Source organism: Mastigoproctus giganteus, chromosome 1 (genome assembly GCF_048544385.1).
Source record: "Mastigoproctus giganteus isolate SK-2022 chromosome 1, ASM4854438v1, whole genome shotgun sequence".
Taxonomy (NCBI): domain Eukaryota; kingdom Metazoa; phylum Arthropoda; class Arachnida; order Uropygi; family Thelyphonidae; genus Mastigoproctus; species Mastigoproctus giganteus.
This window is the reverse complement of record NC_143575.1, coordinates 137,756,056-137,774,617: the sequence shown is the minus strand read 5'-3', so window position 1 is coordinate 137,774,617 and position 18,562 is coordinate 137,756,056. Positions and strand designations below refer to the sequence as shown.

The 18,562-nt window shown below is 38.4% G+C and overlaps 2 protein-coding genes across 2 annotated transcripts in view; one reads left to right on the top strand and one right to left on the bottom strand.

Annotated features, from left to right (window-relative positions):
- Window positions 1-10,697, top strand: part of Tcs4 (Threonyl-carbamoyl synthesis 4) — a 344,103-nt gene extending 333,406 nt beyond the window's left edge. Inside the window, exon 10 of the transcript XR_016546994.1 lies at window positions 10,585-10,697. The gene's annotated coding sequence lies outside the window, so the exon portion shown is untranslated. The remainder of the gene's footprint in view (window positions 1-10,584) is intronic.
- Window positions 1-18,562, bottom strand: part of LOC150091155 (uncharacterized) — a 1,391,089-nt gene that overhangs the window by 22,263 nt on the left and 1,350,264 nt on the right. The window contains exon 39 of the mRNA XM_090374518.1: window positions 11,982-12,187. Coding sequence (XP_090230644.1) covers window positions 11,982-12,187 — 206 coding nt within the window. The remainder of the gene's footprint in view (window positions 1-11,981; window positions 12,188-18,562) is intronic.

Below are 18,562 nucleotides of genomic sequence, written 5' to 3'. Positions count from 1 at the left end.
GAATCTGCTCCAATATAGAGCTGTCTGTAAAGACAGCAGCAGATCCCACATATGAGTCCGACTTCGAACCGTCTGTGTAGACTGGCGCGAAGTCGGAATATTCAGTTCGGTGTGCTGAATGAAGCTGCAGGTAGACAGATGGAGTGTCTGACTTTCCCCAATTTCTAAGAGATAAGTCACATGCCAGGGTGGAAAGGGTTGCTTTGGTGTTTGGGCAACCTTGTCTACCTTGATATTAAGTTCTTTGAGTAGCTCTTGGAGACGAATACCAAAAGGACGATTGGCAGTCTTACGGGTATTGTATAAATTTTCCCATCGTGGCTCAAAAACGAATAGCCACGTAGAATTGTCTGGCAGGGATTTCAGTTTTAAAGCATACTTTAAAGACAACTGCTTACGTCGAAGCGATAACGATGGTTCGTTTGCTTCAACGTATAAGCTCTGGACAGGAGATGTGTGATATGCTCCAGTAGCAATACGTAGGGCCTGATGATGGACGGGGTCCAGCCATCGCAGGACACTGTCTCTGGCTGAGGAATATACCTGGGACCCATAATCTAGTTTGAATTGCACAAGTGCATGGTAAAGCCGAAGAAGGATATATCGGTCTGCTTCCCAAGATGTAGAGGAGAGCGAGCGGAGAATATTAAGCCCACGTGTGCACTTTGTGCGGAGTTGACGGATATGATCCAGAAAGGTCAGTTTTTTATCGAATATGAGTCCCAAGAATTTTATGTTCTCTGCTACTGGAATAGCATATTGTCCGAGCCTTAATTCGGGTTCAGGATGAAGATTACGCTTACGACAAAAGTGTACGCAAACGGTCTTCTCCGGCGAGAACCTGAAGCCATTAGCAAGTGCTCAGGAATTCAGACTATCGATGGCTTTCTGCAGTTGCCTTTCAATAACCCTCATGTTGCATGACTGACAAAAAATGCTAAAATCATCAACATAGAGGGCACTGTTTATAGTTGGAGGTAGTTGTTCTGTGATTGAATTTATTTTGATGGCGAAAAGTGTGACACTTAATACTGATCCTTGTGGTACACCCTCCTCTTGGCTGAAGGAACGAGAGAGTGAGGATCCCACACGAACTTGGAAAGATCGATTGGCTAAAAAGTTTTGAATAAAAAAGGGGAGACACCCTCTAAGTCCTAGGCTATGTAAATCTTTTAAAATGCCAAATCTCCAAGTTGTGTCATATGCTTTCTCCATGTCAAAGAACACTGACACCAAGTGTTTGCGTTTTAGGAAAGCATCCCGGATGGATGTTTCCAGTCTAATAAGATGGTCCAAAGTGGACCGTTTCCTTCAGAAGCCGCACTGGATGTTGGAGAGAAGGTCATTTGATTCTAAGTACCATATTAAACGAGAATTAACCATTCTCTCCAGGATTTTGCACACACAGCTAGTCAGAGCAATAGGACGATAATTGGTAGTGACTTTTGGATCCTTTCCTGGCTTAGGGAAGGCAAGAACAATTGCCTTGCACCAGAAATCCGGAAACTGCCCTTCAATAAAGATTCTGTTATATAGAAAGAGCAGATAATCCATAGATTTTGGTGAAAGATGCTTAATCATTTCATAATGGATGCCATCTGGTCCAACAGCACTTGCTTTGGAAAGAGCGAGGGCTCTTTTCAGTTCCTGAAAAGTGAAATCCCCGTTGTAGGGATAAATGCTCTTAGATTTAAAGTTAAGTGCCTGTTTTTCGATTTTATATTTCAGGACCAGGAACTCTGGGGAATACGAAGGTGTTGCAGAGATGTTGGAGAATGTTTCCCCCAGAAATGGCTATTGCAGTTGGATCTGCAATAGCACATCCATTATAATCTAGGATTGAAGAAGGGTGGGATGTATATTTTCCCTTCATTTTCCGGATTTTATCCCAGACTACCTTAGACTTGGTAGACTGGTTAATAGATGATGTAAAACGGATCCACAATTCCTTTTGACTCTGACGGCCGATATATCGTGCTTTGGCTCGTGCACGTTTAAAGGCTATAAGGTTGGTCGTGGTAGGATATCGGCGGAATATCCCCCACGCTTTGTTTTGAGCCTTTTTTGCTGCTGTGCATTGTGAATTCCACCAAGGTTTCGGAAATGGTGGAAACCGGGCAGATGTTTTTGGAACAGCATTCGCAGCTGCTTGGACAATAATTTCTGTGATGTACATAACTACATCATTGATAGGCTCTTGACTGACTGTGCTAAGATCAAAATTTACCTGATGTTGGAAGGCAGTCCAGTCAGCCTGATCAATCTTCCACCGTGGTAACCTGAAGGGAAGACATGGTCTCCCACTTTGTAATGAAGTTATCACAGGGAAGTGATCACTTCCGTATGGATTCTCCTCCACTTCCCAAGTGAGTGAAGGGAGTAGAGAAGGGGAGCAGATAGAGAGATCAATGGCAGAAAAAGTACGGGTAGGCATGTGGAAGAAGGTATTTGTTCCAGTATTTAGGAGGGAAAGGTCATTGTCATTTAGCATAGCTCTATGACTCATCCCCTTCCATTGATGTTAGCACTACCCCACAGGGTGTAATGTCCATTAAAATCCCCCAAGAAAGGGGGAGACAACTGCGTTAGAAGATCATCAAGGTCTTCCTGGGAGATGTCAGTCCCAGGTGGCAAATAGATAGAGCAGACGGTTAATAAAAATCCCACCGTAAGGCGAATTGCAACAGCTTCTATGCTAGTTGTAATTAGCAAGGGCTGCACTGGGGTCTGGTTACCCACAAGGATAGCCACTTCCCCATGTACAGACCCATCCGCAATTCTATCCTTTCGAAAAATTGTGATGTTGTGCATGGTGGGATCATCATTTGCCTTTAGATATGTCTCCTGCAAGCAAAAGCAAACTGGTTCGTGCTTTTGCAGGAGGGCCTTGATGTCATCAATATTTCGCTGAATCCACGACAATTCCATTGTAGGAATTTAGCCATTATTTTGGCTTGGTGGGTCCATCAGGCGGCTTCCGAGGTGCTGAGGGTTTATCTTTTTTGGAAAAGAATGGACGCTGTCCTGTGTCCATTTCTTCCTCCGTAAAGAGTTCCAAGACTGAATCTTCGGGTACCTCCTTCTGCTGGACATTCATGTTTTCTTGGGTAGTAGGGGAGACTTCCCCTTTCTTATTCTTTTCTTTCATAATTACCTTTGTTACTTGTGGAGCATTAGGAGGTACCGATATAGGAATGGCAGCTGATTGGTCCTTCTGTGCAGGTTTTTGAGAACTTAAGAGATAATGCGCAATGGGAGTGAAAGACTCCTTTGGAGGAATGGTCATGTCCGTCTGAGTTCCGACGGAACATCTCCCTGCTACCTTCTGGGCGTAGGTAGGTCTGTTGATATTCGGGGGTTTCACCAATTTCCTTGCCTGCTGGTATGATATGTTTAGCTCTGCCTTCAGCCGTTGAATTTCTTTTTCTTCTTTCCACCTCTGGCATGCTCGTGAGTAGGCCGGGTGTTCGCCTTCACAGTTAATACAGGTGGGTTTTGCGGCTGAACATGCTGTTGTTTCGTGGTCCTTTGCACCGCATCGAGCGCATGCAAGGACTCCACGGCAGGCCATTTGAGAATGTCCATACTTCTGGCATTTAAAACACCGTAAAGGGTTCAGAACATATGGACGCACTGAACAATTGATGTATCCAGCTTTAATCTCGTCAGGAGGTTTAGGAGAGTTAAAAGTCAGGATAACGCTCCTGGTTTTAACAATTTTTCCATCCCTTTGCGCAATAATTCTCTTCACGGCTGTAACTCCCTGTGCTTTTAATTCGGAGCAGATTTCCTCCTCGGTTACGTCTAGAAGGTCCCACTCCGAAATGACACCTCTCGATGAATTGAGTGTTCTGTGTGGTGTCACTGTTACGGGTATTCCTCCGATTGATGTTACTCGGAATAGATGTTCAGACTGCCTGTCATTTTTTGTTTCAATCAAGAGGTCCCCAGAATGGAGCCTCTTAACTGACTTGAGTGAACCTGCTAACCCATCCAACCCTTTTTGTATAAAAAAGGGTGACATTTTACCAATCGGTGTTTCATTCGTAGTGCATAATTAAGAACCTTGGGACAGGCCCTGATGGTAGTTAGGTTCGCTGCCTCTTTGTAGCAATAATGCTATCTGCCTCTCCGTCTCTGTTTTCAGATAGGGACCGGGTCGGGGCCCCTGAAGAAATATATTTATCAGGATTCATGAAGTTTTGAAGTGGTTCAGTGCCCGGGCTCCCCACCCACCACGGAGCCCAAAGGGATGCCCACTACCCGGCAGCAATAAATGCGCTTGGGAGTGGGACGCCAGGGCTACCCAGACACCATACCCGCACCGCCGCCAGCCTGAATCCTGTCCCTCGGACCATGAGGGTAGGGGCATGGCATTGACACGGTTGACCTTTGCAGGCGAGCCTACTAGCCGATTGATCCTAGCCGGATCAAGCGTAATGTTGTCTTGTCGAAGCAGGGGCCAAAGTGGTGTATTGAAGCTGGGCCCCTCAACCACCAGGATCCCCCTTTCCGAATTTCCACGGGTCGCAGCGCACGGCAAACATGCCGGATTCCATTGATGTAAGCCTGGAACCTGGGCTGTGAGCGTTGGATCCCAGTGATGCTAGTCTGGAAGTCCAGCAGCGTCACTGGGAGGTCCCCTCACCACGTACAGGTGCCCACGTCGAGGGGGCACTATGCTGGATGGTATTCAGATGTAATAGAGAACTTTTCCTAGTAGAGTCATAGACAGGTGCTCCATAATCCAATCGTGATCTTATTAAAGCTCTATAGAGATGTAGGAGAGAGCTTCTGTCGTCAGCACCCCAGGACACAGCAGAGACAGCTCTTAGGATATTCAGTTTTTTAAGACAAGTATTCCGAAGGTATACTAGGTGGGAAGCAAAATTAAGTTCATTATCTAAATGTAACCCCAACAGACAAATTGTTAGTGACAGGAATCAGGCTGTTTTTTAAAAATATTTCTGGATTCGGATGTTGTTTGCATTTTTTACAAAAATGAATAGCAGTGGACTTCTTTTCTGCTAGGGAATAGTGATGCCCGTGATTCTATTTTGGCTATGGCAGTTTGACGTTGCCTTTCAATGTTTGATGTTTCTAGTGTGGGAATGAGTAGAGATAATGAGGTCATCAGCAAACATGTACGATTCTACTGTATTTGGTACATCCCTTGTCGTGTTTGTAATTCTTATTGCGGTTAATGTTGGACTGAGAATGGAACCTTTCTCTTGCTCAAATGTTTTGGATAAATTATTCATGTAGATGACCTCTCAAACTGAAAGAATGAAGATCTCTAAGTACACCATATTGCCAAGTGGTATTGCAGACTTTCTCAATATCAAGTTTAATCATGACCAGATGTTGTCCCCTTATGAAGGAATTATATATATTTGCCTCTGCTTTTATCATTATGTCTAACGTGGAACGGTTCTTTTGAAACCTGTACTGATTACTATTTAACAAGTTGTTAGTTTCCAGGAACTACATTAACCACCTGTGAACCATTTTATCCAGGACTTTGCCTAAACAACTAGTCAGTGAAATTGGCCTATAGTTATATGGAAAGGTACAATCCTTTCCGGGCTTTGGGAAGGTTAGAACTATTGAGCGACACCAGGAGATTGGATAAGCATTTTCTAAGAATATTCAGTTGTAATAAGTTAACAATGTTCTTTTTGCTCTGTTGTTCAGTTGTTTTAACATTATATAGTAGATCCCATCTGGATTAGCAGCACTATTGGATGTTTTATTGAGCACCCCTAAAAGTTCTGTTAATGTGAATGGCTGGTTGTATGGGTGTGAAACTATCGTGAAAAAATTAATCTTATGCTGCTCTGCAGTTTTTTATTTCATTGAAAAGTTGTGTTGAAGGTGGCTATTGCTGATAGACTAGCAAATGATTCCGCTAAAGCATTTGTTATTCTCCTGGTCCTTGTTTATACTTGAGGAAAATAACTAATCCAGGCATCTTTCTTTGCTTTTCTCCTTATTTGGTGGAAGTTAATTAGGTTACTAGTTTTTGTCCTGTTTGGCATGTGCACAAACTTGATTCCACCAGTAATTATTGCATTTCCATTTCCCTGGTAAAGATTTTGGTATTGCAGTGGTAGCAGCTTGTAAAATTTGATTAGTTACATGTTCTGTGACATTGTCTATGGGTTGGGATGAGATTATTTTATCATCTAACTGGACATGAGATACATATTCATCCTCAAATAGGCCTATGGGGATGGGAAATTCCATATTCAAGAAAATTAATACTCAAACACCAGCCAAGTAATTAAATATTTAATAAAATAAAATGATACAGTAAACTGAACTATTACAATAAGTACTAAAAGAAATAAAATCGGTTAAAACAGCTAAAAACCAACAATGTTAAAATACTGGAAAAATGTTTTTTTTTATTATTATTATTATTTTTTTGTATTATTTTATTATTTTGTTTTTGAATTTTAAGCTTTCGGAGACAGCTGTCTCCTTTCTCAACAGTGTACTGTTGCTACAATGACACATCCTTAAGTAACAGGCCCATGGCACTCATGTGACTCACCAGGAACATTGTCAGTATTCTCTATTTGCGCACCGGAGTCGGAAATGACCCGGGAGCATGCCATGTGGAACCGATCATCGCGTCTGAGGACAATCGCCTCAAAAAGGGGATGTAATCACACACCCCTGTCCCTGTTAATAGTATGACCAGATGAACTGATTCGCAAGCTCTTGAGCCACTTGCGTTCCCAGAACTCATTCGCCTTTTGAGCTTTCGGAGACAGCTGTCTCCTTTCTCAACAGTGTACTGTTGCTACAATGACACATCCTTAAGTAACAGGCCCATGGCACTCATGTGACTCACCAGGAACATCGTCAGTATTCTCTATTTGTTGGTTTTTAACTGTTTTAACCGATTTTATTTATTTTAGTACTTATTGTAATAGTCCAGTTTACTGGACTATTACAATAAGTACTAAAAGAAATAAACTTATTCTTTCATCTTTCAACTATCATCTTATTTTATTTTATTAAATATTTAATTACTTGGCTGGTGTTTGAGTATTAATTTTCTTGAAGATACATATTCATTCCAGTGTGCTCTACAAAATTTCCCAGTGGAGCGATGTAGTGAAGGCGAGTTTGCCCATGTTTGCAGCTTGCAGAGAATTAGCAGGTAATCACTGTTCAGTGGATTTTCAAGAACAGACCACTCCATAAAACTATATACAGAGGGAGAACAGATTGACAGGTCTATTGCACTCGTGAATCCTGTCAAAAAATGAATATACATAGGTTCACCAGTGTTCAAAAGGGTAAGTTGATAAGAATCAAGAAAGGATTCTATTAACTTGCCTCTCTTGTCAATTGTGTCAGATCCCCACATCGAATGATGAGCATTAAAGTCTCTAAGTAAGCAGAAAGGAGAAGGTAGCTGTTCTATTAGATTTTATAGGTCTCTGAAGAGAATGAGAAATTAGGAGGAATATATATAGGTGCTATTGTAAATGTGATGCCAAGTTCAACACGCACTGCTACCACTTCAAAAGGAGCCTGAGGAGCAATATGTTTGGATGGTACATTGTTTCTTATCAGAACCGCCACTCGTCCATGGGCTGGCGAGTCAATACTTCTATCCCGTCTAAAGAAAGTACAATTTTTTATGGTTGTTTCTTATCAAAACTGCGATTGAGTGTTGAGAATTTAAATAAGTTTCTTGGAGGGATATGCCTGCTGGATCATATCAGTGGATGAGATCATGGAAATCGTCTTTTATACTGCGAAAGCCTCTAAAATTACATTGAAGGATTCTTTCCATTAAGCAGTTTTGTTGGTTGTTTTTGTTTCTGACTACTTTTTAGTTGTGACTTGTTTGCATCAATCCAAATTTGCTTTGACTTTCTTTGGAAAGTAGGGACGTGTTACTTCCATCTCATCAGTCACATGAAGTTCTAATATGCCATCATCTAAATCATTGTGCTGAACAATATCCATTCTGGTTGAATTTGGTGGTTTCAGTACTATGGTTTCTGTCACTTTTGGTTTTGCTGTTGGGGGTACATTGGCTGGAATGTAATTGGAATATTACAGGCATGTTCAGTTTTTTGTTGCACTGTTTGGGGGCAGAGAGCATGGAGTGTGCCAATTAGCGATAGACATTTGGGGAAACAGTAACATCTGTTCGTATACCTATTGACTGGAATTGTTTAGCAGCCGTTGCATATGTACTTTTTGGATCTGTTTTCAGTATTTGCCTTCTGGCCTCTGAATATGATGCTTTATATTTCTAGATATTCTTCCCCCTTGCTTCCATAGTTCGCATATTTTGTAGAAAGCCGGGTGATTACCCTTAAAGATTGGGCAAAGAGAAGTGGTAGTATTGCATTCAGTTTGATTGTGCTCTTTCGATCCACAATTTGGACACATTGCCTCACCTTGACATGCAGTTTGGGAGTGTTCCGTATTTTTGGCAATTATAGCACCTGAATGGGTTCGGGATGTAAGGATGGACACGGCAATGGAGGTAGCCTGCTTTAACAGATGATGGTAGGGTGAGAGTGCTGAAAGTGACAATCCTAGCAGGAACAAGAATGATATCCCCCCCCCTGTTTTATATAAGGGGGATATCATTTGCGAATCATTTTGTACTTCTTGTGAAGATGGTAATAAACCAAATAAGTTGGTCTCTTAAAATAAGTTATAAAACGGTTTTAAAATTTAAATTGTGTGTGAATTAATGGATATTTATTTGTTTCGTGATTTTTTTTTTGCGACAATTGTTTTTCAATTCTCATGGTAGCATGCGATGGTGGTTTGTTTTTTGGGGGTTGGTAGCCGTCGTCTTTCCGTGACTCTTTCCGATTTGCTTGGTGTGATATGAGAATTGAAGGCATGATGATTTTAATTAATAGCTATTTTAATTTGATTTGTTTATGACTATGCACGTGGGGTAGGTTCATATTAAAATATAATCATCCACGATTGAGTGTTGAGAGAATTACAGTCCTGCTAAAAAGGTATGAGGTTCCCTCTTATAATTTAAGATAAATATTATAGTAAATATAGCACTTTATCTTGACAAGATATGAAGTTTGTTGGAAGTGGGTATGGTGAAGGGTTGTAACTGGTGAGTTATGGCGAAGATGTAGGAGGAGGGTTATCATTCTTAGGACGAAATGTTCTTACAACCAATGTGGAAGGGTTGACTCACTGTCCTGCTTTTCTTTCTTCTGCATTGGATTAAAATAGCTATTTAGCTTTTGTTGCTTTTCCTGCCTCTTTTCTATAGGAGCTGTCCGAATGCTATGATGCTCTATCCTACTATGTTAAGCATTATAATCATTAGCTTCAATCCACTGCAGATGTTTTTCAATCCCACTTAAAGCAGCTAATAACTGATGTTTTAAGTTCTCATGGGGCAGCCTGCTGGACTTCGTCATTGTCCTCATCTTGACTTTCCACTTGGCTGGCTGCAACAAGTTGTTGCAAGTCTTCAGTAGATAGATCCTCATTGTTGAGACTTTAGAAGCTCTTCTACATCCTCATTTTCTACAACAACACAACTTGCTTTGATTTGTTTTAGTTGCTCTGAAGGTTCAAAGCCTTCAAAATCACGAATTAAATGAGGGATAAGTTTCTGCCTCATATGATGCAAGCAGTCTTTTTGTTACATCATTCCAATGGTAACTTTGATGTTAAATCTCTTCCAAACTTCGCGTCTTGTCACCTTCAGTAACAGCAATTAACATCTTATATATTCTCCTCAAATAGTAAACCTTAAACACTGCTATCACACTCTGGTCAAGTGGGCTGTAGTAGAGAGGTTGTGTTCGGAGGTAAAAGATGACTGATAGCATTATCAAGAAATATAAGAATTTTAAAATCTAAGTTCTTCTTCCTGCAATAATTCTTGAACACGTCATGGTAATCTTCAACTAAAATATCAGTGGAGATTTGCCCATTCATCCAACCTTTCTTGCTAGACATATAGTGAACACCAAGGCTGGATTTCACAATTCCTTTTAGAGCTCACAGGTTGGCAGAGTGATAAACCACTAATGGTTTTAACTTCATCTCCATGGCATTGCTGGCAAACATCACAGTTAAGTGATCTTTTTAAGCCCTAAATCCTGAGGCATTTGCTTCTGCCTTAGAGATGTAGGTCCCTGAAGGCATACGTTTCCATTATAGCCCTGTTTCATCAAAATTGAAAATCTCATCCAATGTATAGCTGTGTTTTATATATTTCTGTGCAGGTCACCACGTTCAGCTTGTTGCCAGGTTTTGCATTCACCTGGTGTTACTTGCAGATGAAATCGTGCATGAGCCAACACAAAAATTGCATTGTTTTCTAATATATCAGTTGCATTAGAGCAAATTTGTGTAGCTAAAATGCATGTTATAGCAGACCTGACTGTACCAGTTTTTCTTGAATTATTTTCATTACATGATTGTTTTTAAGGATTTTTTTTAGAGTGCTTGTCTTCAAATTATTCATAAATTAATATTTTAGTACCTGAATAATAATGAATTTAATTAATGATTAGATCATATTAAAAGCTAAACTTAAGTTTTCTTTTTACTTTTCAGATTTGATAGCAGATGTGGAGTCAAAAATATCTCTAAATAAGCAATTAGTTTAGTTAGTGGTTGATAAGTATGGAATCTACCTTGAATAACTGCTGATGTAAATATGTATAAGTTATTTAAAAAATAGTTATTTATTATTATTTTTTTTTGTTTCAGAATAATTTGAACGTAGGAAAAGTAGCCTGAGCCTCACAATGAAGGTGAGGACTGAAATTGTAAATTGGCATGCAAAATATAAAAAATGCTGCAGAAGTTGAAATGCCAGTTCAAAAAGTTTTTCAGACATAAAGACCATTAAGCAAATGTGAAGAAGTTTGATGTGGCGCGATCTACCAAAATCTGGTGGAAAATGTAAGAGAGGATTTGAGAAGTCTCAAAGAAAGCAAAGTTTGGAACTAAAATCAAGCTTAATATAATCATAAAGGAACTTAAATACAAAGTTAATCATCCCATGTTGCCAAAAGGTTTTTCCATGAGTGTTGCAAACCCCCATATCATTGACAATGTTTTGTGGACTGATGATGCCACATTTTAAACTGTGTTAACAACCTCCATTTATTCTTTGACAAGGGTTTAAACACTCTTGACTCTACTGTCTGGGTTGGAACTTTGACAGGAGGTGTTCACAATTCTAATCTTTATTCTTTGAAGGAACCGTGGCAGGAGAAAGCTGCCTGAGACTGCTAAAAGGCAAAATCATTTTCCATCAACATAGTGTAGAATAAATTTTCACGCTTGCTTTTTTATGCAGGATGGAGCATGGCTCGCCATGCAAAAAGTTCCCAGGTTGATGATTCAGATGGCAGTGTTGAATGGCCACCACACTCCCTGTCTGTAATACCCTGTGATTACTTTTTGTTGGAGAGTCTTAAGGGACAATATATTTAGTAATAAGCACAGGTTTCTGCTGGAGCTTCAACAGTCAATGGTTAGAGAAGTTGAGAACATCTCTGAGGAACTGTGCTTTGCTATGCGAGGTCCAAAAAGCATACAGTTTTGTAGATACCAAAAAGGCAACAATATTGAATAGATGTAATTTTTTTTTTTACGTATGCCCTTTCTGTTGTGTTAGCATTAATTAAACAGTGTTATTTATTGACAAACATGTTTCCTTACTTATGGACCTCACTGTATATTGAATGTTCTGAATGTAAGGTTCCCAACATTATAAGAGTCAACAAATTTCTGCTTTTAAGACATGAAGTTAGTGTTTTAATTTAATTGAATTATACTAGGTTATCTAATTTGTCCAATTATCCACTTTTGCAAGTTTTTCTGTATATACCAAATGAAGAAATAGAGCTTTGTGCAGTACTCTGATAGAATGAAATGATAGTAATAAAAGTAAATGGGCCGTGTTTATTTAATTTTTCCAAGATGTTGTATATTGTACTTACCAGGGTAGAGGTTTCACAAACAACACATCGACTGATGTATTTCTCTATATCTCTTCCTACAACAGGTGTCATAGACATTGGCATTGGTTCAGGTGTACTAAGCCAATAACTGTAGTCATTTCTGGAGGCTAAGTTGCATACATTATTCAGATTGCAGAACAAAAATGGCATTGTACTAAACCTTCGTAAACAGCTTCCAGGACTTCCTATATCAAAATAAAACAGCAAAATAATTAATAAATTATAGAATAAAAATTATATAAGGATTTTTCTTTAAAATGGTTAAACCTACTTTACTTATTTGTAATGCAGGTTTGGCCGATTATTTATTTTTTGTTCCCTTCTGTTTTGTTTACACTCCAGCATGATCACTAGAATAGAGGAGTTGAACAACTCATTTCAACAATGAATACAATTGTTAACCATATTTAGCAGTCATGTGGGCTTGAGTCAGTTCACTCAAACACATATGCCCATACATTAAAGTGCCTAACCACTTCACTAAGTCAGGCCTTAAGTTTCTCTATACAGATAACACTATGTTGTAACTTTATAAGACAATTTTATTAAAAATAAATGTAGATATTTAATTTAAGATTAATAAATATTAATAAAAATAAATTAATTTAAACTATTACCAGCCCTATCACTGCATCAAACATGCCTTGCTTATGCACATGGAGAACTGAAAAACAGTGAGAACTTCATTCAGAAATGCAGTTCTCATTGTTTTGCTTCACTTCATAGTATGTGCACAATTTGTTTAAGTCTTAATATTGAGTACATACCACAGATGTGAAGTTTTAGTGGTAGCCAGAGGAGCTATGAATTCAATAAAATAAGGTGGTCATTAAAGAATGCTGGGCAAGCAGTATATGTAATTGCTTTCTCTTATTTTTGTAATGCCCTGGTACATCCTAGTCTTTAAAGAAGACTACCTTAAAAATTCTTCAATGTGAGATGACATAGCAACCTTTTGTGAGTGCATGGATTTTCAATGTACTATCTTCAGTTATTCTAGCTGTTCATGTAACTGTCCAAATGAGACTAAGCTTCACCTGAAAAAAATAGATTTTCCAGTCCATTTATTACTGAATGAAGAAAATAAATTAGTTAAAGTATTTGGTTGGCTACTTCATTTGATTGGTTCAGCGTTCTGCAGAACCTGAACTAAACATGCATACATCCAATCAAAAAATAACATTAGCAGTGGCAAATAAAGAAGAAAAAAAAATACTAATTCTTCCTTGAATTTATTTAGGCAATCAACCACATCACCTCTAGATACTGCAATTTGCAGAACCGAAGCCTTTCTTGGTTTCAGTACCCCTCTGTTCTGCTCACTGATCTTGTTATCATTCTCTGTACTCGTTCCAGCAGCTCCACATCCTTTCTAAAATTAGGCCTCCACACCTGTATGCAGAACTTAAGATGTAGCCTGACCATTGCCTTATACCATGGGATAATCATCTCCTTATCCCTTCTAGCAAAATTCTTGTATATCATTGATAAAATCCCATGAGCAGGTCTGGCAGCCTGTCTGCATTGCCCAGTGAACTTCATAACTTACCACCAGGTCTTTTTTATTTTCTAGTATGCTGAGTGTAGTACCACACAATTGATATGTTACTTTGGGATTACTGTTACCCATATGCAGTACTTTACATTTATCAATGTTAAACTCCAGTTGGCATTTCTCAGCCAATCCGCCTAACTTTTATAGATCCTGTTGCAGTAGCATACTGTCATTAACCACCTGTCAACCTTGGTATCATCTGCAAACTTGGATATTAAGCCTGATATTTATCAATATCATTGATAAATATAGAAAACAACAATGGGCCGAACACAGGTGGACTGAACTAATAACATTAGTCCACAAAGAGCAATGTCTATTCATACCACTCGCTGTCTTCTCCTACTAAACCATCCCTTTATCCATATCAGCAACTTGCCCTTAATGCCACACTGCTTCAATTTGATCAGCAGTCTTTTATGTGCAACAGTATCAAAAGCTTTCCTGAAATTGAAGTATATGGTTCCTTTGTGACCACATTGCAGTATCCAATCAAATTGGTCAGACAAGATTTCCCCTTAACAAACCCATGCCTGTCTGAAATATAATTATGGCATTGTCTAGATGATCCTGCATTACTTCTTTTACCAGTGATTCCATTATATTCCCTGGAACAGATAAACTAACAGGTCTGTAATTACTCGTGTCGCCCTTTGATCACCCTTTGTGAATTGGGAATACATTTGCACATCTCCAGTCCTTGGGGACCTCCACTGAATCCAAGGATACTCTTATAATTATGGCTAGGGATTTGCTGCCTTCCTTAATATAATTGGATAGAAACCATCCACCCAAGGTACTTTTCTTATGTTTAATTTCAACAATTTCTCTTCCACTTTCCTCTTAGTTATTATAAAATCATTTAGCTCACTGTTAAACTTACAACATCTCCTTCCCTAAAGAATTCCTCATGTGTGAATGTAGATGCAAAATACTCATTCATTTTGTCAGCAACCTGAGCAGATTCATCAACCATCAATATTGAGTAGACCAATTTGATTCATCCCCTTCCTTCTAGTGTTTAAGTAAAGAAGTCTTTGCCATTTTCTTTACATCCTTAATCTGCCTTTACTTGCCTGACCTCCTTTGTGACTTGACTACAGACTAATTTATATTTACTTCTCTATTGCCTGATAATTTTTATGCTTTTGTGCACTTTTCTCCTCTGCCACGATTTAGGCCTATAACTTGAAATGTATTTCTTAGTTCGTATTAAAAGTCGAATAGCTTCCATGAGGTGCACATATATTTGCAGGTATACTAGTGCTAAGAGCATAGTAAATAATTTTGATGAATTTGAAGTACCGGTCAAGTCATCAGATGCAAACATTGTGTTGATACCACAGATGTGTCACATGGATATAAAGGATTCAGACCTTGAATCTGGGGAGTACAATGTGTACAGAAAGGAGCATGGGGGGGGGGGATTGCTCTTAATGTAGTGCAGTAAGAAATACAGTGTTGTAGATTGCACTGCATTAAGTTCATATATATTTGCAGGTATACTAGTGCTAAGAGCATAGTAAATAATTTTGATGAATTTGAAGTACCGGTCAAGTCATCAGATGCAAACATTGTGTTGATACCACAGACGTGTCACATGGATATAAGGGATTCAGACCTTGAATCCGGGGAGTACAATGTGTACAGAAAGGAGCATGGGGGGGATTGCACTTAATGTAGTGCAGTAAGAAATACAGTGTTGTAGATTGCACTGCATTAAGTTCAGTGTGAGATAAGTAGTGGAAAAACAAAAATGAGAGGAGTATGTCACAAGCCTAAAAATTGTGAAGAGTAATGAACAACTGTAGAGGTATATAGGGCTGGACAATAAATCAGAATTACTTATAATGGGGGGAATTTTAATTTTCCAGATATTGACTGGACCTGGTGAGTTGGTCACTCACACAGTAGCAAATTTTAGGGATTTATTGGAATATAGTTTTCTACGCCACCACAATGTTAGAGAGGCTACAAGAGAATTCAATACTCTTGATCTGATCATCAGCAGCAATCCTCATGAATTAAGAAGCTGCACATAAAAAGATCCATTGGGTTGTAGTGATTAGAATGCAATGCAGAATTTATTCTATACTATATTCTATACAAATTTACACTATATTAAAGAATTTAAATTAAAGTATTACAGAAATCAAATTGCTACAAAGGCTATCTGATATTCAGTTAGTCTTGGTTATTGAAGGAAGGGAGAATCAAACTGGCCCACCAGATCTGAATGGTTTAACTATTGATGATACATCTCAGGTTGCTAATACACTGAATAGGTATTCTTCATGTACACATGAGGAATGTTTTTAGACATGGGGATGCTGGAAGTGTGTCTAATTCTACAGGAAGCTGAATGATTTTGTGATAAGTGGGAGAGAAATCACTAAATGTAAAATGTCCAATTATATTAAAGGAGGCAGCAAAAAAGGTAAGCATGTTAAGGAAACCTCCTGGATTCGGGAGGTTCCTGTGGCTGGAGATGTGCAAATGTATCCCCAATTCACAAATAGTGATCAAAGTGACAAGAGTCATTATAGAGCTGTTAACTTGGCTTCTTTTCCATGGACAATAATAGAATCACTAGTTTAATAAGTAATCCAGGATCATCTAGATAGGAATGCAGCTATACTGCAGTCACAGCATGGATTTGTTAAGGGGCAACCTTTTCTTACAAATTTACTTGGATACTAAGACACAAATAATTTTGATATTTTACCTAGATTTCAGAAAAGCAAATAAATACTTTTGCAAATAAAAGACTGCTATATAAATTGGAACAGCATGACATTAGGGGCAAGTTACTGCTATGAATAAAGTGATGGTTGAGTGGAAGAAGACAGAGTGGTTATCAATGGGCACTGCTCTCCTTGAACTAATGTTATTAGTAGTTGAATGCTGGGCCCATTGTTTGTTTTTCTATATTTATTAATGATATTGGTGAAGGCATGAAGCTTAATGTCTAAGTTTAGAGATGTATGATGGTTGGAATTGTGGTAACTCACAGCAATCAGGGTATGCTACTAACAAGATCTAGACAGCTGAGAAGTGACAATTGAAGTTTAATATTGACAAATGCAAGGTAACTCATATGGAGAGCAGGGATCCCAGTCTAACTGTCTGGCACCATACTCAGTGTAATGGAAAATTATTTATTTATTTTTTTTTTTTAGTTGTTGGCGCATCGGCTTCTGTGGCCATAATGCACCTCCCAAGGTTTTTGCAGTACTTTGATCCAAGCCCGAGGCGGGATTCGAACCCACGACCTTTGGGTTGCCAGGTAGGCACTTTACCCACCCGGCTAGCCCAGTCGGCAGTGGAAAATGAAAAAAGATTTGGGGGTAATTCTGCAATCAGGAATGAAGTTTGCTGAGCAGTGCAGACAGGACAGCTCATGAGGTTTTGTGACTGATATAGAGGAATTTTGCCAGCAGGGATAAGGAGGTGATTATCCCATCATATGAGACAATGGCCAGGCGTAGAGGTCTCATTTTAGGAAGGACACGGACCTGTTGGAATGGATGAAGAGAATAGTAGTGAGATTAGTAAGAGGAACAAAAGGGTACTCTTACCAAGAAATGCTTTAGTTCTGCAAACTGCAGCACCTGAAGACTAGGCAACTGTGAAGAGATCTGATTGAGGTGTTTTAAGCTCAGTGCTGATGGAGTCCATCCTCTTGCTCACACTACACACGAGGGGGCATAAATTCAAACTGGGGAAGAATGGTTGCAGGATAGACTTGCAGAAATTTGTCTTCAATTAGCAGGTGGTTGTTGTTTGGACAAACTCCCAACTTGTGTTGTAGAGGTTGGTAGTTTGAATAAATTGAAGGAAGAACTAGACAAATTGTTAGAAAGGATGACAATACTATTTTTGGCTGATACTGTCTAAAGCATGCATTCTTATACCATTTGCTACTACTAATACTATTACTTGGTGTCAGCTGTAAATGAAAAGGCATTAGTTATATCGTAACTCTGTTTATAAGTGATCTTTATTATTGCAATATGAATCTGTGTATATAAAATTGATCTTTTTACACTGTATGGGTGATGTGAATAAAAATGCAAAAATTTCCCTGTATGCATCTTTTTTCTATAGATTGATCATTTAAGTTTAAAAATTTATACTATTGTCTTGTTTGAGTTTTTTCAAAAGAGGAAATATCCCAATATTCAAGACACAATACAAAAAGTAAAAAAAAAAAAAAAAATAGATTAAAGGGTCCTCCTGCAATACAAAAATAGTTCTATCTTACTATGCTAACTTGCCAGGCAACTTAAAAAATAATACGATGAACAGTTCTTAATAATTACAAAGACACTTTTAAATACAATATTCAAGATACTAACAACATTATTTAATCCCATGTCAACAAGAATGTAACCCATTATATAGATAGTACTACCATTAATATGGTGCCTCTAACATATCCAATAGTAGAGCATATTATCACCAAGCCAGTCTAAATACTCAATACCACAAAACTGAACTTAGCCAACACATCCAATTAACTCAGCCATAATATTAGTTAAATTATCTTCTAGTTAAAACACAGTTTTCAGTTCTTAATGCTAAACTACATATAACTTTTCCTCAATGTTGACCAAATTAAGACCTGTATATACACAACACTCCTCCTTCCTTCACCAGTCACGAACCAACTGATGATGTTTTTTATGAAAGTTTGCTGTTTGAATTCTTGGTTCAACAGTATTCTTTTAAGCATGGAGCAATTCTCCATGATGAATGATAGAGAAAAGTGCAATTTCCTCTGTGGGATTTCAATAAGTTTTTAATGCTTTTATTCTTTCTAATTTTAATTTCACCTTAATGACATGAAAGCAGTAAGGAAGTAAGTTACATCATATAAAGTTTTATAATTCTTTATGTACACTGTATTAGCATAAAAAATGATGTGGAAAATGAACTAAATAAGATCTTATTCATATTTATACAAACAATACCTTTTAATAAATTTTGTAAAAGTTTATTCCAA